The sequence below is a fragment of the Thermothielavioides terrestris genome, chromosome 2 (assembly GCF_000226115.1).
Source record: "Thermothielavioides terrestris NRRL 8126 chromosome 2, complete sequence".
NCBI classification, from domain to species: Eukaryota; Fungi; Ascomycota; class Sordariomycetes; order Sordariales; family Chaetomiaceae; genus Thermothielavioides; species Thermothielavioides terrestris.
Window position 1 is genome coordinate 9,211,791 of NC_016458.1, and position 22,891 is coordinate 9,234,681.

The 22,891-nt window shown below is 59.9% G+C and overlaps 10 protein-coding genes across 10 annotated transcripts; 4 read left to right on the top strand and 6 right to left on the bottom strand.

The window, feature by feature from the left end:
- Positions 1-350: 350 nt before the first annotated feature.
- Positions 351-3,946, top strand: THITE_109910 (uncharacterized protein; the record flags this gene model as incomplete). The annotated part of the gene is made up of 2 exons (XM_003653595.1): positions 351-476; positions 536-3,946. 2 exons carry the CDS (start codon positions 351-353, stop codon positions 3,944-3,946), a joined length of 3,537 nt encoding a protein of 1,178 aa, XP_003653643.1.
- Positions 3,947-4,746: 800 nt separating this feature from the next.
- On the bottom strand, positions 4,747-5,137 carry THITE_2088799 (uncharacterized protein; the record flags this gene model as incomplete). The annotated part of the gene is made up of 2 exons (XM_003653596.1): positions 4,747-4,894; positions 4,986-5,137. 2 exons carry the CDS (start codon positions 5,135-5,137, stop codon positions 4,747-4,749), a joined length of 300 nt encoding a protein of 99 aa, XP_003653644.1.
- Positions 5,138-5,855: 718 nt separating this feature from the next.
- THITE_2088800 (uncharacterized protein) lies at positions 5,856-7,019 on the top strand (the record flags this gene model as incomplete). The annotated part of the gene is made up of 2 exons (XM_003653597.1): positions 5,856-6,218; positions 6,270-7,019. The coding sequence occupies 2 exons, from the start codon at positions 5,856-5,858 to the stop codon at positions 7,017-7,019; spliced, it is 1,113 nt and encodes a 370-aa protein (XP_003653645.1).
- Positions 7,020-7,158: 139 nt separating this feature from the next.
- Positions 7,159-7,512, bottom strand: THITE_33702 (uncharacterized protein; the record flags this gene model as incomplete). Its single annotated transcript, XM_003653598.1, has 1 exon — positions 7,159-7,512. A coding segment is annotated over one exon (354 nt), but the record flags the coding sequence as incomplete, so codon positions are not given.
- Positions 7,513-7,647: 135 nt separating this feature from the next.
- Positions 7,648-9,231, bottom strand: THITE_2025173 (uncharacterized protein; the record flags this gene model as incomplete). The annotated part of the gene is given in 4 exon segments (XM_003653599.1): positions 7,648-8,029; positions 8,043-8,047; positions 8,110-8,625; positions 8,737-9,231. Coding segments are annotated over 4 exon segments (1,398 nt in total), but the record flags the coding sequence as incomplete, so codon positions are not given.
- Positions 9,232-11,130: 1,899 nt separating this feature from the next.
- On the bottom strand, positions 11,131-11,799 carry THITE_2129236 (uncharacterized protein; the record flags this gene model as incomplete). The annotated part of the gene is made up of 1 exon (XM_003653600.1): positions 11,131-11,799. One exon carries the CDS (start codon positions 11,797-11,799, stop codon positions 11,131-11,133), a length of 669 nt encoding a protein of 222 aa, XP_003653648.1.
- Positions 11,800-12,799: 1,000 nt separating this feature from the next.
- On the bottom strand, positions 12,800-13,912 carry THITE_2129237 (uncharacterized protein; the record flags this gene model as incomplete). The annotated part of the gene is made up of 4 exons (XM_003653601.1): positions 12,800-12,907; positions 12,987-13,409; positions 13,472-13,539; positions 13,612-13,912. 4 exons carry the CDS (start codon positions 13,910-13,912, stop codon positions 12,800-12,802), a joined length of 900 nt encoding a protein of 299 aa, XP_003653649.1.
- An 825-nt stretch (positions 13,913-14,737) lies between these two features.
- THITE_2045938 (uncharacterized protein) lies at positions 14,738-16,465 on the top strand (the record flags this gene model as incomplete). Its single annotated transcript, XM_003653602.1, has 1 exon — positions 14,738-16,465. The coding sequence occupies one exon, from the start codon at positions 14,738-14,740 to the stop codon at positions 16,463-16,465; it is 1,728 nt and encodes a 575-aa protein (XP_003653650.1).
- A 423-nt stretch (positions 16,466-16,888) lies between these two features.
- On the bottom strand, positions 16,889-17,848 carry THITE_109904 (uncharacterized protein; the record flags this gene model as incomplete). The annotated part of the gene is made up of 4 exons (XM_003653603.1): positions 16,889-16,932; positions 17,120-17,165; positions 17,205-17,666; positions 17,792-17,848. 4 exons carry the CDS (start codon positions 17,846-17,848, stop codon positions 16,889-16,891), a joined length of 609 nt encoding a protein of 202 aa, XP_003653651.1.
- A 1,488-nt stretch (positions 17,849-19,336) lies between these two features.
- On the top strand, positions 19,337-21,715 carry THITE_9964 (uncharacterized protein; the record flags this gene model as incomplete). The annotated part of the gene is made up of 2 exons (XM_003653604.1): positions 19,337-19,729; positions 19,904-21,715. Coding segments are annotated over 2 exons (2,205 nt in total), but the record flags the coding sequence as incomplete, so codon positions are not given.
- Positions 21,716-22,891: the final 1,176 nt, after the last annotated feature.

Sequence of the window (22,891 nt, forward strand, 5' to 3'; positions counted from 1 at the left end):
CGCTCCCGATCTCAAAAACCCACCACCCTTCGAGTTACTCGCAGCAAGCCGGAAGCTACCCCACCATCGTTCGATTTTGGACGCGTCCGTGGCCCCGAGCGCCGAGACCGACAACAATAGCGACGGTCCAAGATCCCGAACGCGATTGTCGCCCCGGCGCGGCCCCATTCGTCTCGAACTCGGGTGTTGTCGCGCACACACGCCGAGAGAAGCCGTCCTTCTTACATCGCCCGCGAATCATGCCTCGATAAACCCACCGCCGAATGGTCTAACGCCGCTCCCTGCGCTGGCGTGCTGTTTCCCGCCTTCCGAGTCCTTCCTATGCCAAACCCATTCGCTGGGTGTTCGCGATGCCGACGGCACACGTTGAGCCGGGTTGCGACCCATTACTCCAAGACATCGCGAATACGTTGTGGAAGGCACGGAAGATTGTGGTCATCACCGGGGCCGGCATCAGCACCAACTCGGGCATTCCCGTACGAACGCGTCGCATCTGCTTGCCAATCCCCGTGTGGCCCCGCTGACCAGGATGCAGGACTTCCGCTCTGAGAACGGTCTCTATTCGCTGATCCAGGCCCAGTTCGAGGCTGCGCAACAGAAAGCGCACGGAAGCAGCAACAACGCGGCCGTGTCAGACGCGCCGCCCGACGAAAGACCGCGAAAACGGCCCCGGATAGCGGATGATGTGCCCGAGAGACCATTTCCGGGCTTGTATAAGCCTGCCGCAAAGAACGAGACGCGAGCAGCGGACGACATGAGCCCTCCGCGAGATCAGCCACGATCCCCCAGCCCACAGGGGCCTCGACCCGACGTGGGGATGGCGGCGCAAGAACCGGGGTCGCCCGTCACAGGCCTGGATTCCCCGCTGCGATCATCCACGCCTCTCCTCAGTCCTCCAACCTCGCCTTGGCGGCCGAACCCTAACGACACGAACCCGACCCTGTCGGCTGCGGAAGGCTCCGCTGCTATTACCTCGTCTCCTCCGCGCCTCATCCTCGAGACTCCGCGGCCCATGGCCAGGCTCAGCCACCTGGATTCGCTTCCCGGGAGCTCCTCCCCTCTCTCCTCCCCGCCGCCGATCACGTTTGACCCTTATCAGGAGTCGACCGACTCGTCCGGCGAAAGCGACGACGACTCATCCCAGTCTCGGCGCTCTGAGGCCTCGTCAAGTTCCACTCCCCTGTTGTCGTCACGGACATCGTTCGCGTCCTCACGGGCCTCCCTTCCGATCATGAAGGGCCGTGACCTATTCGACGCACGGATCTGGTCTTGTCCGATCAAGACTTCGGTCTTCTACACATTTGTGTCTACGCTTCGCCAAAAAGTGCGCAGCGCCGAGCCGACCAGCAGCCACCGCTTCGTCAGCGTCCTGCGCGACAGCAGGAAGCTGGTGAGATGCTACACTCAGAACATCGATCAACTTGAGGAACGCGTGGGCCTCAGCACATCGCTGTCTTTGGGAGCAGGAAGTCGATACCGTTTTTCGCTAAGAGCCAGCCGCAGCTCCTCCGGGCTAAATCGTTCGAACAAGGTGACCGATGGCAACGCAGACGACACGCAGGGCCTCGAACCTGGCGCGCCGCTGTCACAGTCGGCCTCCGACTCCGTTTCCTCCGGGCCCGCGGCTCCTAATCGAGGTGTCGAATGCGTATTCCTGCACGGGTCTTTGGCCGAGCTCCGCTGTTTTGTCTGCGCCCGGACGGCGTCGTGGGACGAAGAAGCCCGACTAGCCGACACCCTTGCAGGCCGCCAGCCCACGTGTCCTCACTGCGCCGGCGCAGCGGCCGCCCGGGAGGAAAAGGGCAAACGGGCGCTCGGTGTTGGCAAGCTCCGACCTGACATTGTGCTGTACGGCGAAGAGCACCCGCATGCCCACCTCATCAGTCCTCTAGTCCAGCACGACCTTTCGCTGGGCCCTGACATGCTGCTCATTTTGGGCACGAGCATGCGGGTTCACGGGCTCAAGGTGCTGGTGAGGGAGTTCGCAAAGGCCGTGCACGACCGCGGGGGCAAGGTGGTCTTCGTGAACTTCACGAAGCCACCCGAGAGTGTCTGGGCCGACATCATCGACTATTGGGTGCAGTGGGACTGCGACGCGTGGGTCGGCGACCTGCAGAGGAGAAAGCCGGCCCTCTGGCTGCCGCCCGGTGCTGCACTCCCGGAAGGGGAGAAACAGAAGACTGCCAGGGTGTCGCGAAGGCACAGCGGCCCCGAGTCGAGCAAACGGAAGGATGGCGCCGAAAGGGCGCCCAAGAAACGCAGGGAGAGCGGCACGTTGGCGAGCAGCCAGAGCCGTGGAGACGGCCGTCGGCTCTCTGGCGACGTCGACGGGCAAGAAAGATGCAGCCCGACACTGCCACTAGAGGTGCCAGCGCAAGCGACTTCCCCATCTTCAAAGACCGTACCCAAGAAGCCGGCTAAGGCTCCTCGCGAGCGCGTACTCAATCCCAATGCCAAGCGCCCGGCATCCACGCGGGATCATAAGCTCAACGGGGCGTACTTGGTAGGCAAAATCATGGTCAACTTGCGGCGCATCACCGGCCGGTCCGTCGGCGCACCGGCCGTCGGTGCTCTCAGCAGGAACTCCCCTCGGCCTAGGGCCAAGAAACCTCGCAAGTCAGCGCCCGCGGCCATTCAAGCGGATAAGGCCGCCGCTGCGGAGCCATCCCCGTCTGTTTCCGTGAGCATGGCGCATACGACAGCCACAATATCGTCCCCGTTGCCCGATACCCAACCCTACGAACCCCTCGTCTTCACGAGCGACAGCTCCATCTCCGCAGCGGTCAAGAGCCGCAAGCGGAAGCAGGCTGTCGCGTGGCGGATGATCCGCGGCGTCGAGACGCTTGTCTCGCTCGATGACCGCGCGGAACCTAAGACGTCTTCTCTACCTCACACGACGGCTGTCTTTCGGCCCTCGTCAGTCCCCGAGTCCCTCCGACTGCCGCTGCCAACGCCAACCGCACCCCTACCGTCTCCTGCGTACCGTCCGAGCCACGCCCAGCAGCCCGCAGCGGCCACTCCCGTCTTATCCCACGGCATAGACCTCGACGCCGGCTTCCGCGAAACAGACCGGCTCATTGCCCAGATGCAGCGCCAACAAGCCAGTTTCCACCCACACCCCTATCAGCTCCCGCCTCCGTATCAGCATCACCACCACCACCACCACCAACAACAACAGACCCCACAACACCCCTCGCTCTCCCGCCCCGCAACCCCGGCCGCGCTGCACCTCCCCCCGCTGAAGCGCCTCCCGCCCGAGCAGGAGGACCACCACCATCACCGCCACAAGCCCGCCGCGCTCGAGCCCAAGGTCGAGTCGCCCGGCCCGCGCGCCGAGATCTCGTCCAACGTGGGCTCGCCCGCGTCGGCGTCGTCGTCCGCGCGGATCCCGGCGGCCGGCGGTGTGCGGAGCGACCCGTTCTTCTTTGCCGATCCGCTGGCTGGGTTGTTGCGGTGGCCTCCGGGCCCGGACCATGAGGGAGATGGACTGGATTGGAGTGGTGGGGTGCGGGTGGTCGGGCACGGCCACGGTCACGGCCTTGGCGGCGACAACCATGGCCAACGGGACGGGCACGGCGAGGGGCACGGCCAAAGCGATGGGCACGGGCATGGTGACGGCCACAGCAACGGAAACAGCGAGGGGCACGGCCACGGCCACGATGACGGGCATCAGCGGGATCAGGTGCTGCCGCGCCAACGGGAGGGGTTGGTGGCGTGGGGTTCTGAACGGGAGGGGCTTGGAAGGACGGCGGGATTGGGATTGGGATTGGAATTGGAATTGTCTCGGACCGGAATTGGGCTGGGGTTGGCGGAGCAAGCGGATGCCGGGTCGCCCTTGGCCGCGGACAGCTCGGCGGCGTGGTGTCCTGACGAGCAGCTGCGCAAGGAGCAGGAGGCCGCGTTGATGTTGTCCGCCATGCGGGGGATAACGGAGGGATGTTGCTGAGGTTGTTTGGGTGGTGTGGTTGGGTTTGTGTGTGAGTGTGGGTGTGGGCGCGAAGAGGTGTGCCTGGTTGATCTCTTCTTGCAGGGCAGGATGTGGGGAGCCGAGGGCGCTGTACAGCGTGCGGTCTGTCGGCGGCGGTGTTTGGAAGACTGGTATCACTTGCACTTCATGGGAGTGGTGTTTACTAGAAGACGAGGTTTCTACCTTGGTTCTACGGCGAATGGCTTCGGGTATGGTTGGTCTTTGTGGTGTGGTTGTCGTGCCGTGGTACACTACAAGGCTTGGAGTTTGCGGCTGGTGCATGTGATAGCGGAGGGACCAGAGTGATGGGGGGGTCAGGTTTGCTATTGATGGCTGGTGCAGACAGCGGAGATCACGGTTCATGGGAAGAGGAAAGCTGAACCCCCTTCATGTCCATCACTGCACAGTGCACCCCAATTGTAGCCAGGTTTCAACTGATTCGGCCCAAGAGCTTCCAAGTTCAGGAAGCGCCCGACTTCAGAAGGTGCTCTGGAGAGGGATTCCAAGCCGTCAGATCATAGTATATCTCTCGTGCCCCCTGCAGTTGGGCATGATCTCGGTCGCTAGTCCCGGACGTTGACGCATGCCAGTCTCCTTTCTTCAGACGTGCCCGCTTGTATCTTGCTTTTGTTCCTGACCTTAAACCGCAACTAGAAACAGATTCAAAACGCTGAATGTACACCCAGCTCCCTTCCAGTTCCAACTTCCAGTAACTTCCAGCTAGAGGAGCCAGCACCCATCATCCCTTTCCCACGCTCCGTACGCGATCAACTTCTCCCTCACGGATTCTTGCTCTTGGCATCGGCGGACGCCTTTTCGGTGATGGAGGCAGGGCTCTGCTCGCTGCCGACCACCTTGTACGGCTTCCCCATCATGTAGCCGTACCCGCCGGCGACGGCCAGGATGGAGCCTCCTATCACGGCGTATCTGAATCATGCGTTACTGGGTCAGATGATGACCATCATGGTCATATCATCTGGATGTAACTGGCAGACGTAGTTCGCTCAAAGCAACTCACGTCTTGGGCGTCCACTCGAGATGCGAAGTCGTGCCGTCTGGCCCGTCCTTCTTGTACATGGCCGTCCGGACGTTGGTGGCGCGTGGCTGGCGGGTCAGGGGCCGCATCCCGCTTGCCCTGAGGCCTGATCTGGCGATGTTGCTGCGGAGCATTGTGCGAGTTGTGGGGGGCAAATCGATTTGCAAAAATGTATCTAACTATCCTCGAGATGCTCGATTCAACGGAGTATCCAGCGAGATGCCGCCCACGTTGGAAGTTCATTTATATATGGTTCCAGGAGCCAGGGACTGAGGTCATGGTGAGCTTTTGGATGCATGACGCAATGGGGGCGAACAGAGAGGGCCGAACTTGAGAACCCACACACCGTCTCATGTAGCAGGACTCCGTCCGTTACTCCTGAGCATGCAAGACGTCTACAGTGGTTTCTCGACGTTGGATTTGGTCTGCGGCCCACAACATCGCAGAATCCAATTGATGCGGAGGTACAAAGATTGTGATCGGAGGCTTCAAGTTCACTATTGGGCAGGGCCGGTTGTCTGCTGAGTGGGCTGCGGCAAGAGGAAGTCGGGTTTAGATGTTTTGCGCCATCAACCACCTCACTTATCTAGCATGGCTCGCTCTTTCCTTCCCTGGGAACCTCCGCCGGCCTGACTGGTGGCAGCAATCCGCCCGCCTGGTGGCCGATTGCTGCCTGGCTAGGCTTCCGGTAAACTCGCTGCTGTTGTCGCTGATCTTCTCCCAACCATGCCACGAACGACTACATCGCCTAAATTACCTACGTTTACCTAACCTAAGCAACAGCATCAATACGAAGCATCAGATGCTCAGAAGCCCCTAGAGCACCTAGAGCACCTCGAGCACCAGAACACCATGGACCAGTCACAGTTCACTCTCTTCCGCTATCTCCCTTCCGAGATCCGAGTGCAGATCTGGCTGGCCGTCCCGCGGCCGACGCGCGTCATCGGCCTGGTGATGTGCACCTTCTGCGGCGACGGCGTTCCTCCGGACCAGAATTGTGTCAACCTGAACCACCCGGACTGGCACTTCCGCTACGTCGTCCAGCCGCGCAGTGAGGCCGTCTTCCCGCCCCTGCACGCCTGCGCCGAGTCGCGCGAGGTGTGGCTGAAACACTACCACCGCCCGCCGCGCTACCTCGACGTGCCCGAGTACCTGCAGGACCCGCTCACCGGCATCACCGGCAGGCTGGAACGGCCCTACCGCATCCGCTTCGACGTGCCGTTCATCAGCTACGAGACCGACATCTTCGCCGTGTTCGACGAGTAGGTCTGCCGCACGGTGGTAGACGGCGGCCCGGGCGGCGGCGACCGCTTCTGGACCTGCACCCCGTTCGACGCCTTCCACGGTCTGGACCGCACCCGCATCGAGCACGCCGGCGTGCACCCGGTGCCCGCGCAGGCTGACTTCCTCGACGCCCTCCTGCAGCTGGACGTGCTGAGCCTGCCGCGGCTGCGCGCGCTGACGCTGCTCACGCCGGGGCCCGACCCGCGCCGCGGCACCGGCTGGCTGAGCATGAACTGCCGGGACCTGGGCCGGAGCTCTTTCGAGTGCGAGCTGCGCGACGTGTCGCCGACCCAGCTCATGCGCCATCCGTTCTTCGGCACGCACGCCCCGCGGCCGCTGGGGAACGCCACGCCGGCGCGCCGGCGGCCCCTCCGGCATGTGGTGCTCTACGCCAAAGCGCTGCTGTGGCACATCGCGCACAGTCAGCAGGGAGACGGCTTCTACCGTGTCGCGTGCCTGCTGCAGCCCGAGTACATGTTTGGCGATTCGACCGAGCCCTGCCCCCTCGCTGGGTTGGCTATGGCGTGGTGCAGCGCCAGGGGGCATACTCGGAGGGACATCCTCGATTGGAAGCCGCCCTTCCGTCTAGACGTGAAGCTCCTCTGTGAGAAGGGCATGGCCGCCGAGCTGGATCGAGTGGGATTGCTTGATGACGAGAGGACGAATTACGATGTTTTTGAGTGTTTCTTTAATCTTGAGAGTGCGGCAAGAGGAAGTTTCTTCCCCGCCTAAGGTAGCGAAGGAACACCACAGCGGTTACAGTTGAATAGCGGATGATAGAAGCTAGAAGAAACAGCGCCATGTTGACACGCTAACTGTGCTCACATCCAGCGCCCCTCGGCGCTCGCCTCTCTCATTATCGCTTCCCTTCCTACATGAGGGAAGCCAGGAAAGCGTTAAAGTCGCCCACCACTCCGAGGCCCGTGACGCAGTCGTAACCGGCCACCGCCGTCCACCCGGGCGCGGTGGAGCCGTCGGGGAAGCGGCAACCGGCGCTGGTGCCGGCCTGGACGTCCCGCAGCACGGCCCGCACCTTGTCAGCGTACAGCAGTGGGTTGAGCCAGCCGAGGCTGGGCTTGCCGGCGCGCATGCGCGCATCGTTGACCAGCGCGACCATGGCGGCCACGACGGGGGTGCTGGCGCTCGTGCCGAGCACCTGGGTGACGCTGCCGCCCATGACGATCTGGAAGCCGGCGCCGATGGCGCTGATGTCGGGCGTGGCGCGGCCCGACGCGTTGAACAGCGCCAGCCGCGCGTCGCTGGCGTTGGCCGCCAGCCCGGCCACGTACGCCGCCACCGCGCCCTCCTGCCACGCCGGCCGCGCGAACACGTCGCTGAACCCGCCCGCGCTGAACACCGCCCCGGCCACCGGCGGGCCCACGTTGTCCGTCGCGCCCACCGCCGTCACGTACGGACAGCTGCCGGGGAACGTGGGCACGAACCGCTTCGTCGTCCCCTCATCATCCACACCACCCCCGCCAGCAGCAGCAGCAGAAGCAGCAACAACACACTGCGTCTGCCCGGTACCCGCCGCGCCGCCGTCGCCGGTGGCGACCAGCACGCTCACGCCGCGGGCAGCCAGGGCCGCGAACAGGTCGCACACGCGCCGCGCATACGCGCGCGGCACGCTGGCCTCGTCGTCGGCGTAGCTGATGCTCAGCACGTGGGGCAGCGCGTCGTCAGGCCGCGCCAGCAGCGCCGTCAGGAACTCGAGGTACGGCTCGTTGTCGTTCGCAGCGCTGCTGTCGCCACCACCACCACTACTGCCGTCGCCACTACTGTCGTCGTCCGAGCCGTCCGAACCGTTTGATCCCGAGCCGACCGGCCGCCCCGTCGCCGGGTCCAGCTTGATCCCCCGCCCGCCCGTGCTGTAGTAGGTCACCTGCGCCGGGTAGCCGAGCGCGAGGGCGTACTGCACGTCCAGGGAGGCTTCGAGGCCGGCGACGGAGGGCGGGGACTGCGGGTTCGTGCCGTTGTTGAGCGGCTCGATGGTGAAGTTGGCTGCCGCGCTGCTGGGGGTGGTGGTGTTGGTGGTGGTGGTGGAGCTCCCCAAGAGGGAGGGGGCGTAGCGACCGAGGAACTCGGCCACGTCCGAGTAGAGCACCCATTGCTCGAGGAAGCCGGCGATGCCGAGGCGGACGGGGCTGGGCGGGGTGGATGGGGGCGTGTAGGTGATGTTGTAGAGCTGCTTGATGCAGTCCGGCACCGTGGCCGCGAGACAGGGGAGGTTGGGGGACGGGTTTTCGTTGCCGGGTACGCCGATGGGGGTGGGAGTCGAGGTTGGACGGCGGGATGTGGAATGACTGGTTGGGGTCGGAGCGTGGCTGGTGGGTTTGGGCTTCGGTCCCGGTCCGGTTCCGTGTCCCGGCTTTGGCTTGGGTTTGGGATGCCTATGGTGACCATGGTGCGGGCCCGGGCGCGGGGGCATGAAGTTGGTGAGAGGATGCACAAAGTCGATGTAGTCGCGCAGCGCGACTGGGATGGTGTACGATTTGGCCCGCAGCACGGGCGGCGCGTCGCTGCCGTTGTAGGCGTAGTATGCCAGGTCGGCCTGGAGCATTGACTTGACGGTCTGCGCAGTGGCTTCGAAGCTGAGCAAGCTGCCCTGGTTGTGGACGTCGCGGATCCCGCTCGATTTCAGCCAGGCGGAAACCGCGCGCGCTGCAGCATCCGCGGGCTGGCGGTGCTGCAGGACTTCACCACGGCTGAGATGCTGTCCGAATTCGGGGTGGTCGGGATTCTGCCGCTGGTGCAGCTTGGCCTTCAGCTCTTGGATTCCGGGCTCCTTCAGTGCGACAAACAACGTGATCTTGTCCGAGGGGCCGGCGTAGCCGCGGAAACTCCAACCTAATGGTGTCCCCTGTACGTCCTCGAGGATGACGGTTGGGGTTGCGTGGACTGAGGCGGAGAGCCCGAGCAGGGCGACAGGGAGCAAGCACCTCATGGCTGGCTATGAAGGCCAGGATCCCGGTTGCCAGCCAGCTCTCTCTCTCTTTCTCTCTCTCAGATGGGCAGTAGTGAAGACCCGAGCGGAGTTATATGAGGTTGGCAGGCCTTTCACGACGGGTTGGCGGCGGTTTCCTCCGCTGTCGCATAGCAAGACCCATCCCCGTCCCCAAGCAGGGCGGACTTGCCCGTCGGCGCAGCGCGACGCCAGCCCTATAGACATGGCGGGGCAAGTCTGTACTCGTGATTTACTTAAACTTGGCGCAATAAGCCAGGAATTGACGGACCTTGGATCGCGGTGGGACCTGATCAAGAACAGTCAGCGTGATGTTCTGTGGCCACGTCCGAGCAATATCCCATTCAGCCGGAAACCTGGAGCCGGCCCAGCCCTGCTCGGCGCCACGCCTGATTGGGCCCCAATGGTTGCAGCGTTCCTGCTTCGATATTGGGTGCGCCCCGCGGGCTCCGTGCTTCTTCCGGGCAGGCCTTTTCGCGCGCCTGTTGCCACGTTGCACTAGGTCGGTTCTTGTCAAGTCGATGTGGCTGCTTGCATTGCTCCGGGGTATTAACTCCGAAGTGGGTAGCACCACCCGTCCTGCATGCATGCACGATCGCGGGCGCCTACGGCTCGATGAGCCTTCCGTGGCGCCGTTGGATCCTTCGAGCGCAGAGCCGCACCGGCCGCGGTCTATTTCGGGCAGCGGGGCGCATCGTAGGACCTTGATATGGAGGAGGTACAGGGGGTGACAACTTGGTGTACATAATGCATGTAAGCAGCGCATGACTCGGCGGACCCAGGATCAACAAGATGCTCGACGGGCACCTGGGTACCTATTCTGTCACTTGGGTTTTGGTCACGCGAGCGTCGGACGGAAGTTGGACAGAATGGAAGTCGGACGGAAAATCGCAACCGTGTAGCCCTTTCGGCTCCTTTTCAGAAGACATCGTTGGTGGGTTTGTGATATTTGTCCCAGTCAGCTTCAAAAGAGGAAAGCATGGCGGCAGATCAAGACGGACGCATCGGGTTGGCGTGGCATCGGACTGTCGGCGATGAAGTTCGTAGGAACAAACTTAGCACTAGACAAAAGTGAATATGACTCTGGTAGCTCGTATCAAATAGATCCAGAGTGAGCGGAACGAGTTGATAAAGCCGAAGTCAGGCAAATTCCTCAGCAAGCTGCGTGTGCCAGCAGCAATAGATCAGGCTCAGAAGTCCCCTCCATCGCTACTCGGGCAAGGCGCAGCCAATGAGCATTGGCCTGCGTGACTTTTGATCTTAGCTCAACTGTTTGCGAATTACGTAACGCTTCATTACTCACTTCGAAGAGTATTCCGTGCGACTCAAGTATCTCAGGCGCCAGCAATAACCCTGACTGCTCTCACCAACTAAGGTACTCTTGTCTGTTCCAGGTCGCCGCCGTCTTTCAGCATGTGCTTGATTAAGTATCTTACGCTTCAGTCAAATTACGCCTTACAGATTCTGCTGAACAAGGTAGGAAGAAAAATCGAGGATTTTCACGATTGGTGCAAAGGCTAACACTGAGTTGTGCTGAATCGAACTGTGCGGCCCTTTCTACGACAAAGCAATGACGAAATACGCACCCGGCTTGTTCAACACGAGTTGAGTAGCCTTGCGGGAAAAAAACAGCAATCGGTCATTGTTTCATATCATTTTGTCACTTCTCACAGCGCATTTTTTTGTTTCCAAGTAAGAATCAATTCGCTAATGATTCAGGCCTATCCTGTCCATATCCGGAAAAGCATTCCCCCCATGAGCGCCAGTTCGCCTGTTCTCACAATTGCCCCCTGCCCTCATCATCCTGGGTATCATGGGTATCATTCGCTTCCCTCCGTTTCCCTGGCGCCCTCTTCCCGCTCCCCCTCTCTTCCATGCGTATCACCGCTTCCGCTCGCGAGCCGCCCGGATGGACTCTGCCCGCTTTCTGATGCGCTTGCTGAGAGCCAGCAGGGCCCAGAGGGACAGCTCCCGGAAGAGGCTCCCGGTGCTCCTGGAGAGCTCCTTAGCGGCATCCCCCACAGTCGGCCCGTTGTGTTGTTTGGATGACCTCTCTAGGGGATAGGTGGCGGCGTGGGTGGCCGCGGGAATGGAGGAGGTGGGGGTCGAGGTGGTGGTTGTGGTGGTGTTGTAATCGAGAATCGCGCTGAACGTTTTGTTGCGTCTCGCGTTGAAGGGAGGTGATGATGACGACGATGGTGGTGTTCCTTGCGGGGACCGCCTATCGCCGGAGGAGGAGTTTGTGTGGTCGTCGGGAGTGGTTGGGGTGGAATAAGTTGATGATGGCGATGGGGTTTTCCGTAGAGAGCCCTCATTCGCCAGGATTTGTGGTTGAGAATGCCGGGAAGAGGCAGAAGATGTCGGGCGCGGGATCTGGCTCGGTCCGCCAGTTCGGGTGAGTTCCCCGAACCGCTGACCAGGCCGACCCGTGTAGGTGGTGCCGTCAGCGCCTTCGTACGTGTACGTCTGCGTGTCGGCATCGTACCCCGTCCGCCTCACCCCTTCGGGCAGGCGTTCCCCATCATCATCGACCGGCCACTTGCGGGGCATTGAGAATCGTGGGTGGAGTGTAAGTGGGGTGGATGGTTGTTGGTGTCGCTTGCAAGGGGTTGCGCCCTCAGAATTTGTTTGCGGTAGTCAAAATGAGTTGGCTAAGCCATGCGATCAAGCTGTGTTTTTTATAGACGAGCAGATATTGCCGTCGGGCGGTTATGAACAACTGGGTTCACTCTATTCGGAGAGGGTTGTTGCTGTTCATCCAGTGCGTTCGAGGAGTCAGCCAACATGTCCTCCCTCCAGTGCCGTCCGCTGGGGCAATGCTCGGCGTAGGCAGCCTCCCTTTCGTGTCAATAACTCGTCCAATATCCAGTGAATTTACGTCAACACAGGCTGCAAACGTTGAGAGCACCACATCTAGACAGGTAAGTACCATAGTGTACCTGTGAAATTAACCCTGCATTGTTTGCCACACCAAGAAGAAGACTACACAGGAATTACTCAGGACAAGCCGCCAATGTTGCCACAGATGGCCCGGTTTAGGAGCAGGTTGGCAGTGTCTGCGATATTAGCTCTCTGCTGAAGCAGCTTTAGGAAAGTGAGACATGCGCAGACCGAACGTTGCAAGCGGGCTGTGCTCTGGACGATTGGGTTGGACTCTGCCTGATACTGAGCCCTGCCCGGCCAACTCAATTGAGGGACAACAATATGGCCACAGGGACCGGCGGGCAGGCGATCATCCAGAACTTACTTGACATCGGAACCAGCGAATACTGACAGGGCAATCATCACGCGGTTCCCGTCGTTCCGCTAGGCATCTAAACACGAGAAATAGGAAAACTTCAGTGCAATGCATCCCATTGACAGCGACTTTGATGCTTAGGTACAGCGACTTTGGTGATTATCTACTTACTGCCGGTGATGACCGTCGACTCTTGGTCTAGACAACGCAAAGGGGTATCCTCTCGGCACAAAACCCATTTACTTCAACCTCTCGATTCAGAACCCCTGAAATTATCCACCCAAACCATCCTTCATCTGGCCAGATACCATCTCAAATCTGCAGCAGCGGCAGGAGGACCAGGGCAAAGGCGAGCGGGCTGACTGCCACCGAGCCAGCCCCCGCCGTGACCAATGTTTGTGTAGAGGTCGCATTGAAAATCTGGTCGAAATGAGGTCAGTCGGTCAGTTATTCTCGGAAGTCTGCAAAAGACACGTAATCGAGCAGGGAAGCAACGTACCGGCGGTCTGAGAGACGTCGAAGATGGCGAAGGAGGCGCGGTAATGGTGCCCGGCGTTGAGGAGGTCTCCGATGGCCCGGCAAGCGTTGACAAAGTTGAGGAGCTGCAGTCGCCGCCGTTCACGGTCACCGTGACTGTTGCTGACCCCAGGTTGATGGTGGAGAATATTGTTGTTGTTGCCCACGAGGTAACGGTCGAGGCCGGGCACTGCGAGCTGGTTGTGGACAGGGAATGGCTGTTGGATATCGACTCGCTCGGTGATGCGCTCGGTGACCCGCTTGTTGACCCCCACGTGGGCGCCGATGTTGGGGATTCAGGTGTGGAGGGCGAGGAGCTGGTCTCGCCTGAAGACGTCGGCGAGCTTGTCGCCGTGGATGAAGACGAAGCTGGCTGCGGAACGCCGCACTCTTCCAAACTTTGGCCCTTCGCAACGGTTAACGGGACGGTTTATTGCCGAGCTCTGGGCTTGCTTGCTTGCTGCTTACGTTCTCACAGCACCACACCCTCCCACCGAATTCTTGCCAGGCGCAGTAGTACCCATTGTCGCAGGCGCCTGTATGATGCCAGCGTCAGCTTCCCGTCTTCGATCATGATACCCCCTAGGCCCAACGGCTCGCCGACTTACGGCCGGATCCATTTTCGCAACAGGTCTGGTTCAGGTCGACTTTGTTGTAGCAAAACAGCGACAGGTTGGTAGAGGCTTGACACGAGATCCAATTCGGCCCGCAAGCGTTCTCGCACGTCGTCCCGCTGCCGCACGAACCGAACTCTGGGTGGTAGCCCGGCGGCGGCGACTGGCGGCGGTAGACATCGTTGGCCGCCAAGTTGCCTGCAGGCGCGTTCCACCTGACGAATTCGTATTCCTGCGCTGACCCCAAGGCCAGAAGCAGCTGCAGCGCCGCAATCGAGATTCGGTGTTGGCGCATTTTGCTCTGCACGATTTGGAAGTTGCAGAGGTCAACCAGACACGTGCAAAAGAAAAAAAGAGCGGAATGAAGAGTTGGGTCAGGAACAGGAAGGAGCTTCAAGAAAGATTGGATGGAGCTAGCTGCAGTTGCTTAAGATCTGGAACGGTGCCAGCTTGACCGGAATCGTTGATTCGGTCTTCACTCAGGTACGAAGGTGCCTGACTTAATGCCTGCGTCCGTGGCGTGCTCTGATGGGCTGAAAGGGCTTTGACACGGCAAGCCACGGACCTCTCCCCGCGCCGCTGCTCGAGCCAACCACATCGTCAACGAAAACATGTTGATGAGCTCTGAGCTGTCCGCTGCCCGGAGACCGGGGCGGTGAGAGGTTGGCGATGGCCCCGCTGGTACGAGGAGGTTGGGCTCGCTGCCGATCAGGCAATGCCGCCCCAAGCCACCGACCGCGATTATTGCCTGGCGGCCCAATCACTGCACTGGCCGCATGCAATTCGTCCAACTATCACCACCCGAGCCCTGTCTTCAGCTTCGTCATGGTGCGTCCTGCCCGACATGCGGGATTGGGCTGCAGGTGACAGTTCGCCATGCTCAACCATTCGCCGTTTCCTTTTCTCCCACCGTGCTGTCGGTGCGCTGCGTGTTTAATGTCTACACCCTGCCGCTAACCTGCCCCGATCTCGCAAAGTCAAAAAAGACCATCAGTTTTCGATTCCGCATGTGCCTCGACCTTTAGTTGCTTCCTTTACACGTTCAACAACTGCCGTTCCCGATTTCTGCTGGCGAGCCTCAAGGTAACAGAACCGCGCTCTTGGAGTGCGCTCAGTCAGGATGGGGTACTTCGTGGGCGTGACGAGCACCGGCTTCGTCGGCACGGGCGAAATGAGCGCCGTGACGTCGTACATGCCCTGCCACATCTTCGGCGACCAGATGCTCATCGGCGCCGGCATCCGCATCGGCTTCTACCTGTTGTACGCTGCCGCCATCGTAGCGGTGCTCTTCGGCGTGGACAAGCAGTTCCGGCTCTGGCACGGCGCTTGGGGCATTCTCGCCCTGTCGCTCTTCGTCACCATGTTCCTCAACCTGGTGGCCTTCAACCTCATCATCATCGACTACGCCGTCCTGATACAGCTGGTCCTCTGGTACCCCGTCTACTTCATCTTCACCGTGCTGTTCCGCCAAGCGCTCGTTGTCGACAGCAAGAGCCACCCCATGGCGGACGCTGAGTACCGAAGACGACTGCAGCGGCTCCGACAGGCTGCCGTGACCGAGCTCGACGTGAAAAGGGCGCGCGCTTACTCCGACGTACTCAAGGCATTTGCGCTGCACGCGGCGGCAGAGGAGGCGGAGCGCGACCACGACGCAGCGCAGGCGGCTCTGAGCGCGGCAGTCCAGCACTACGTCTCGCATTGGCACGAGCAGATCGAGATTCGCGACGGCCAGCAGAGCGAGGAGGCGATTGTTGACGGAGGAGCCGTGACGACCGTCTACAACCGCGAGCTCATCGAGGAAATCGCGGCCGCACCAACCAGAGCGGATATCGACAAGCTGCGCGACCTCTACGTCGCCGCCTTGATCCACTCGCGGCAGTCCGTCGCCGAGGCGCGCGCCACAGAGCACGAGGTCGCACTCATCGCGTCCGAGGAACTGCGGATCAAGCGCGGCGCGCGGCCCCCCAAGCAATCGCTGTTCCACTTCCTCGTGACGACCAGCTACAAGGACCAGCTGACGGCGGCCCTCGGCCTGCTGATCTGGTCAGCTTGGATGTTCGGCACCGCAGCCCTCAACTGGCCGCTTCTGCACAACGGGAACAAGCCCGGCGGAGAGTGCGACAACGTGCCGACCGTCTACTTCGTCTTCGCCCCGAAGAAGCCGTTCGCCGATGCGGGCTTCACCACCTTCTTGAGGGTCTGGACCGTCGGGGTCTGCATCGTGGCCGTCGTCACAACCGCGTTGGCGCTGTTTCTTCTCACCGTCATCATCTTCGGCCCTGCCGCGGTGGGCTTGGGATCGGGTCGGCGGCAGCGGCGGCGGGGCAAGGGTTCAGTCGAAGCTGGGCAGGGCGACCACCACATCAGCGATCTGCGCGCCTCGGCGGGCTACTCACGCAAGGCTCGCGGGCAGCACGCGCAGGAGATCCTCGAGTGCCTGCACCACAGCGAGCCGAGGTCCATCCAGCACCGCTATCGCAGCCGGACGACGGCGCCGGCCCGGTTCAGCCTCTGGAACGTGCCCTGGGCGGTCCTCTTGGCCGTGCTGCTCGTCATCACGATCGTGTGCGCAGAGCTGACCGTCACGAGGCAGGGGCCGAACAACAACGTCCCGCTCGACTTCGCCCGGCCGCCGCTGCACGAGACAGCCGAGATCCTGGCCTGCCTCATTGGCTTGTACTCGTTGGTGCTGACTCTCTTGAGTGTGTTGGGTGCGTTTTTGGCTGCGTTTTTGCGCATCCGCCGGCGCAAGAACCGGGGACACGGCGAGCAGCGGCCCCCTGAGCATCATCAGACGGAGGAAATAGGCGATGCTGGGAAGTCGGAGGAGCCTGGCTTGGCTTATTGATGGTGATACTGATTCGCCGGATTGCACTGGAAATGAGGTGGTAACAAGGTGTAAATCATTCGCAACTTGCATCAACCTGTTGTCACATATGATTCAATTTCCGTCATGCAACAAAACATCATCCTAGCTAAATGCCTAAGTGGCCGCGCTTTGTTCTACTACTCCTCTCTTCTGGTTAAATCTCATCCAAACATGGCCAGGATGGGTCAAAAATGCTGTCGTCTCTTTGGATCCCGGCCATCCCAAGCACAGCCGGCGCCCTTGCTGAAACTGCCGATCGAAATTATCTTTTTTATTGCGGCCCAGCTCTCGTCATCCCCTGAATCGGTTGTGGTGCTCTCCCTCGTCTGTAGAGATCTCCACTCCGCACTCGCAAAAGACGCTGCCAGAGTACAGGCGCAATGCAGGGGTGATATTCTTACCCTACTCGAAAAGGATCTTGGCGACCGGTTTGTCTACTGCTCCATCTGTTGCCGACTCCATGTCTTCTCATCGTCGTGGGAACCAACCAAGAAAATACACACCGGATACCGATATGCGAGGTGTACGTCTTTTAATCCGAACCCCGGTAACTCTCCGTATAACCTGTACGTTCTCACCCGTCGTCCGTCAATCTGAAGCCGCCCACTCAGCTCTAACCTTTCTCCAACGTACCTCCAAGATCTTTTCTCCTTGGGCGTCTCGTGATGAACCGCCACTTCTACGGCGCGCCCAAAGGCCTTCCCTTAGACGCACTCACCAAGCCGTCGTGGGCACGCAGCTGGCCAGGCGGGCCCATGTGGTACCAAACCCCTTCTGCGCGGATCACGGGTGACGAGCTCTTCCTGCGGGTGACGCACACGCTGGAGGGCGGCGCCGCCACTCTCCGAGACGCAATCGACGAGGGCAGATACTGCATCTGCCTCCATGTTCGCACAGACCAGGTGGACAGGACGTGGAGGCACCGCGAGTCGCTCGCGAGCATACCGGAGTTGTCAAATCCAGAGCCGATGGAGCCAGGCCGGGAGGCTGAGACCGGGAGCTCAGTGCTGTTCCGGGCTTGTCGCGACAGGCCCGGATCCTGCGCCTGGTGCCTGACCGACTGGACTACGACGGTCGAGCGGGCCGAGGTTCGCGAGGTGTTTCTCTCTTCGACGACGAAGAATGGGGTAATTATGCATTGACGCCCCCGATCGAAGCCTGACAGGGCGGATGAAGGATGCTAGCTAATCTGGGCACGCAGGTACATGTTGGGCCTCCTCTCGACGGTTGGAGAGTGACAATCACCGCCTATCACCAGCTCGGGGCCTTCCGTGACATGCATGATGCAAAGTGGGAAGCTCTGACACGCAGAAGTAAGCTAGTAAGGCCTGCCGGCAGTGCATTACAGCCGTGGCGAGACATGGTTGTGCATCCTCCTGGCGTGGTGATGGAGAGATGGGAGAGTTGAAGACGAGGAAGTCGGTGGTTTTTCCACCAACCATTGACACTGGTACACACATAATTCAGCCAACCATGCGCACGATGGGAGCATCGTCTGGTTGGATAAGCTGCTTCAACACACGCAAAAGGTCATTAAAATCTGGTCGGGTTGACCTGGGCAATGTACTCGCGACTCTAGTACCAATTCTCAGTTTATCTCGGAACAAAGTGAGGGCAACTGGCATCTGGCAAGTGTGCAATTCTGTGATGTCTGTTCCCGGTCGGCAATCAGGCCTTCGCCTCAGAGCGGCTTGACCGGCGTTTCGAGTTGTCTATATGCACGTAAGGTCTCGCTGTGCACCCCGGGGGTCATTCTCTAAGTTTCTTCTCTCTGGTGTGCTGTGTGCCAGATCCAGAAGCATCACGGAGCAGTTCAGAACTATCCGCGTGGGCGTGTTGCGAGGGCTTATTCAGAAATTTTGACAATAATTCGCACCACGCTGGCCAGCAGGGTGCGCAACTCCAAGCTATTGTCATGGCTATTGTGCTGGTGTGAATACCAAACCAGCCTATTGTTGCTATTGTTCTTCGAGTTGAATAGCATCCCAGGAAGCGGACCCACTCCCATTCAGGCAGCGAGCCTGTGTATACTTCCTCTCAACTTCCGCCTTCACACTTCTTCCTCTCAACCTCCCCCCTCCCACTTCTTCCATCCGAGAACCAGAACACAGAACCCCAATTCGAAGATCCGCCGAGTTCAGCAAGTCATTTTCCTTGCTCATTTGGCAAATCTCCCATCCGCGGCGCTCTTTGCCGTCCTCTCATCTCGCTGTTGCCTCTTCGAGTCAACTGTCTGCAAACCGGTCCAAACCCCCACAATCTCTGAACCGTTCTTTCCCTCGCGCTTTTCCCACCACCGCTCTTTTGTCCTCGCCTGCCTGTCTGAGCCGGAACCTGGGCCCGTCCGCGACGGCAATTGCCAGCAATCGAGACCTGCAGGTACGTTGAGATCTTGCCATTCTTTGCCCGTCTCCCCGCTCCGTCATCCGTCCCTCGTTCTTTTCAGTTTCTTCTCATTCCGCGTCAAGCCGGCGTGGCGCACGCTTGGGTGGTGGCATCTCTTTTCCTTTGCATTTCACCGGCGACCCTACATACGCCAATGAGCTCCCCGTTGTCTGTGGATACTTCTGGCCGCGGCCTCTCGATGGGCTGCTCTCCCGGCTTGCCTGCCACCGGGGCTGGCTCAACTCCTCCATCGGCTCGTAAGGAGTATCGCAGGGTTGGAAACTATCCGCCCCACGGCCACTCATTCTTTGGCGTCGATCTCAGCCATCGAACCCAGTTGTATTGTGGCTAACAAGCATCTTCTTGAAGCGCAGGTCGTTTCGTCCACAGTTCCGCCGTCGAAGAATTGTCACCTCGCCACTATCCACAACAATCACAACCATGTCGGCAGTGTCGCGGCCCGTCAAGCCGCTTCATATTTTCCCGAACATCGAGGAATTTGTCCGCCGCCACAAGGCCGGCACTGAAGCCGAATTCGAAGCCACCCAGAAACTGGTGGACCAAATCAACAAGGAGAACAACAAATTTCAGGGTTGGGTCTTGTCCAAGATTCGTCAGACCTCGAAGCGTTCTGAATACCTCGTGCTTGTCCAGCCCGGTCCCGATGGCGAGCGCAAGCTTCCCCAGCAGGGCGAACCCGCCAAGCTGAGACTCGTCCTCGCCGACGGCGCCGTTACCCGCTTCTGGGAGGCCCGCAGGATTGAGAGCCCGATGGCCTTCCTGAGCACCACGGCCAGCAACCCCGACAAGATTGCGGCCTTCCATGTCACGGTCTACATTGCTGAAGCCCACGAAGGCGTCCAGCCGATCCTCGGCACCTCCGTTGCTGCCAATAAGCCCAGCAACTCTGAGAGCTTTGTGAAGGACAACACTCCGGTCATGGGTTCTGTCGACAGTTCCAGCAGTGATGCTTCTAGCGATTCGTCCTCCAGCGATGCGGGCGACTCGGACACCCTCCCCACCAGCCCGGAGCCTAGTGATGGCGTTGGCGACATCATGCTGACGGACAGCAACGCCGTCGGCATCAACTTTTTGCTCACGGCCTCGGAGGCAACCAAGGACGCGGAGCTGGGTGCTTTGGACTTGCTCTATGGCAGACATGTCAACGCGACCGAGCGCCAGATCAAGGCTTTTGAGTACTTCGTCCTTCTCAGGGATCCCGAGTTTTACGTCGACCTGCACGAGCAAATTCCGCACCTGCTAGGCGACTTGCAAGACCCGTCTTTCGCCAGCTCTCCTTTGGGCAAGAAGTGGGCCTTGCTGAACCCCCAGCAGAGAAATGCCTACATTCACGGCTTCAGGAAGCTGCAGTGCGGCATTTGCATCCTCCCCGGCGGCCCTGGAGCGGGCAAGACCCATTTCAACCTGTTCACCATTGCCATGGCACAATCAAAGCCCCTCCCGCGCCCAGTGATGGTCAAGGGCCGGCCCGAGAAGCGCTGCGCCAAAGTTTTGTTCATCGTTGATATGAACAGCCCCGTGGACGACGTTGCCAACCGAGCGATGCGGCTCTACCAGGATCTCGGCATGAAGAAATCTGTCATCCGCATGAAAGGATGGGGCGCCGAGGTCAAACTGAGCGACAGGCTCAACTCCGCCGAAGACAAGGCTTCAGGAGACATCATGCTGGTCGACTTCACCAACCAGTTCCTACGGACGGCCAACTTGGTGTCCCTCGGCCACGGCTCTGCCCCTCGTTCATGCCATGCACCGACCCTCGACGAAGCAGCTTGGCAGCGCTACGATCAGTACAAAGCGACCAAGTACGAGGAGCTCACCAACTTCTTGGAAGGAGAGCTTTGGGAAAACAACGATGTCATCCCCCTGCGCTTCCGCCGCTGCGTGTACAACCTGTACCGCGACACTCTCGCCGAAGCCGATTTCATTGCGACAACCCCAGTGGCAGCCAGCAACCACTTCAGGGGGATGTTCAAGCCGGACCTGATCTTTTTCGACGAGTCGCCCCATGCTCGCGAGCTTTGCAACCTGATCGCGATTGCCAACTTTGACCCGATCGCATGGTTCTTCTGCGGAGACTACCGCCAGACGGTGCCGTACGTCGGCTCGACCACTTCTGACTGCGAAAACATCTACCGTGAGCAAATGCAGGTCTCAATGATGGAGCGTGCTGCCGCGGCCAACGCCATCCCCTTCGAGCTTCTGATGAACCATCGCGCATTCGGCGGGCTGCATCAACTGGCCTCCACCATGTGGTATCGCGGCCGCATGGTCAGCGGAAATGACGATCGCAGGGCCAAAGCACTGCCGCACATCAGGAAGTACTTGGGCCAATTCATGAACGGCCAGGAGTGCACTGTTCCCCGCCTGTTGGTCCACATCAAAAACTGCGGTCCCGAGCGACTCGACGGAACCTCCGCCTGGAACCCGGCGCATGTCGACTGGGTCATGGCGCGGGTGCGAGAGCTGCTGAACAACCGCGACTTTAAGCACGCTGAGCGGGATGAGCCTGGGACGATCCTCATCATTTCGCCGTACAAGAAAGCGTTTCAGGAATACAAGAACGCCATCAAAAGACTCCCCCAGTGGGCCCAGCGGCGTGTTGAGACGCGGACGGTCGATGTCGTCCAGGGTCACGAGGCCGATTTCGTTTTCCTCGATTTGGTCAAGGCCAAGTCAACCAAATTCCTGGACAACCCGAACCGGCTCTGCGTGGCTGTCACCCGCGCCCGACAGGGCGAAATCATCATGATGCACCCCAACATGGTGCAGTCGACGACTTTCATCCGCAATTCACAGAACCTCCGCCCTATCTACAATTTGTGCAAACAAGCAGGCCAAGTTGTGTGGGTTGATCCCAAGCCAGCTGCAAGCCAGCAGGCCAACATCATCTCCCCGGCGCCTGGACCCCTTGGCACTCCCGGCGCCCGCGTGATCCCTCAAGATCCTGGAACAAAGTCTTCAGATGTTACTTCGGCCGATGCTGCCCATCGTGTTGGAAAAAAGAAGATCACACAGCAAGAGAAGGAGAAGAAACCTTTGGTTCCCCAGGCGCCGGTCGATGCTACAGCGACGAAGCTTATCAATGATGTCAAGAACAAGCTCACCATCAAGGATGCTGCGGCCACAGTTTCTCATGGGTCTCACATCGTCGTCACGAAGCAGGCCGAGCCGGCGGGAAAGAATGAACAGGTCGAGCCTCAGGGTACATTGAAAACAGATGTGGCCCCGTCGCCGGGATACGAGGAGCCTGTTGGCTCGACTCTGGCCTTTTTGAATGCGGTGTTCGGGCCGAGTGCTTGAACAAGTGGTGTGATTGGGGAGAAGAGGTATGGTTTTCACAGAGAGGAGCTGTGGCTTTCCAGTTTAGACTCTGGCAGCCTCGCAGTTGGTGGTGGACTTCCTATGTCCGGGGAAGTTTCGTGGAATTTCAGCTGAGGGGATGCTCTCTGTTTTCCATGCGGAAGTTTGTGGCATCTCTGCTGAGGAGAGGGACTGCATTGGCGGTGGTGGTTGGTTCATGGTACATTCGGTATTCTCGCGCATGGCAGCAGGAATGAGCCTGATCTGTCACATTAGTCAGGGATACAGTCTTTTACGGTAACGGAAATGGGATCTCTCATTGCCTGAAGCTGTGAGAAGCGACTCTTGAAAGTGACTGCGTGCTTTGGGCAAAGATTCCCTGTGTAATCGGGCATTTCATCCAGATCAGACGACGGAATTCTCTGCCACGCGACCCACCGTCCTTCTCCTCCAGCTCTCCCGTCCCGTCGTCCTTTATCTCCTGCACTTCTCCTCAAATCAATCCATCTGCGAGCCGGTTCAGGTCAATGCCTTGTGGCAAAGGCAAAAAGCGGCTCTTTGCGGCTTTGTTCTGCATCGTCAGACAATGGAGGAAATACGCTGGACCAAGGGACAAAGGGGCAGGCTCATAGTCCTCGATGCCGAGGGGCAACGGTCATCGACAATGCGCAAATGTTCAAGAAAGAAGTTCCTCCAAGT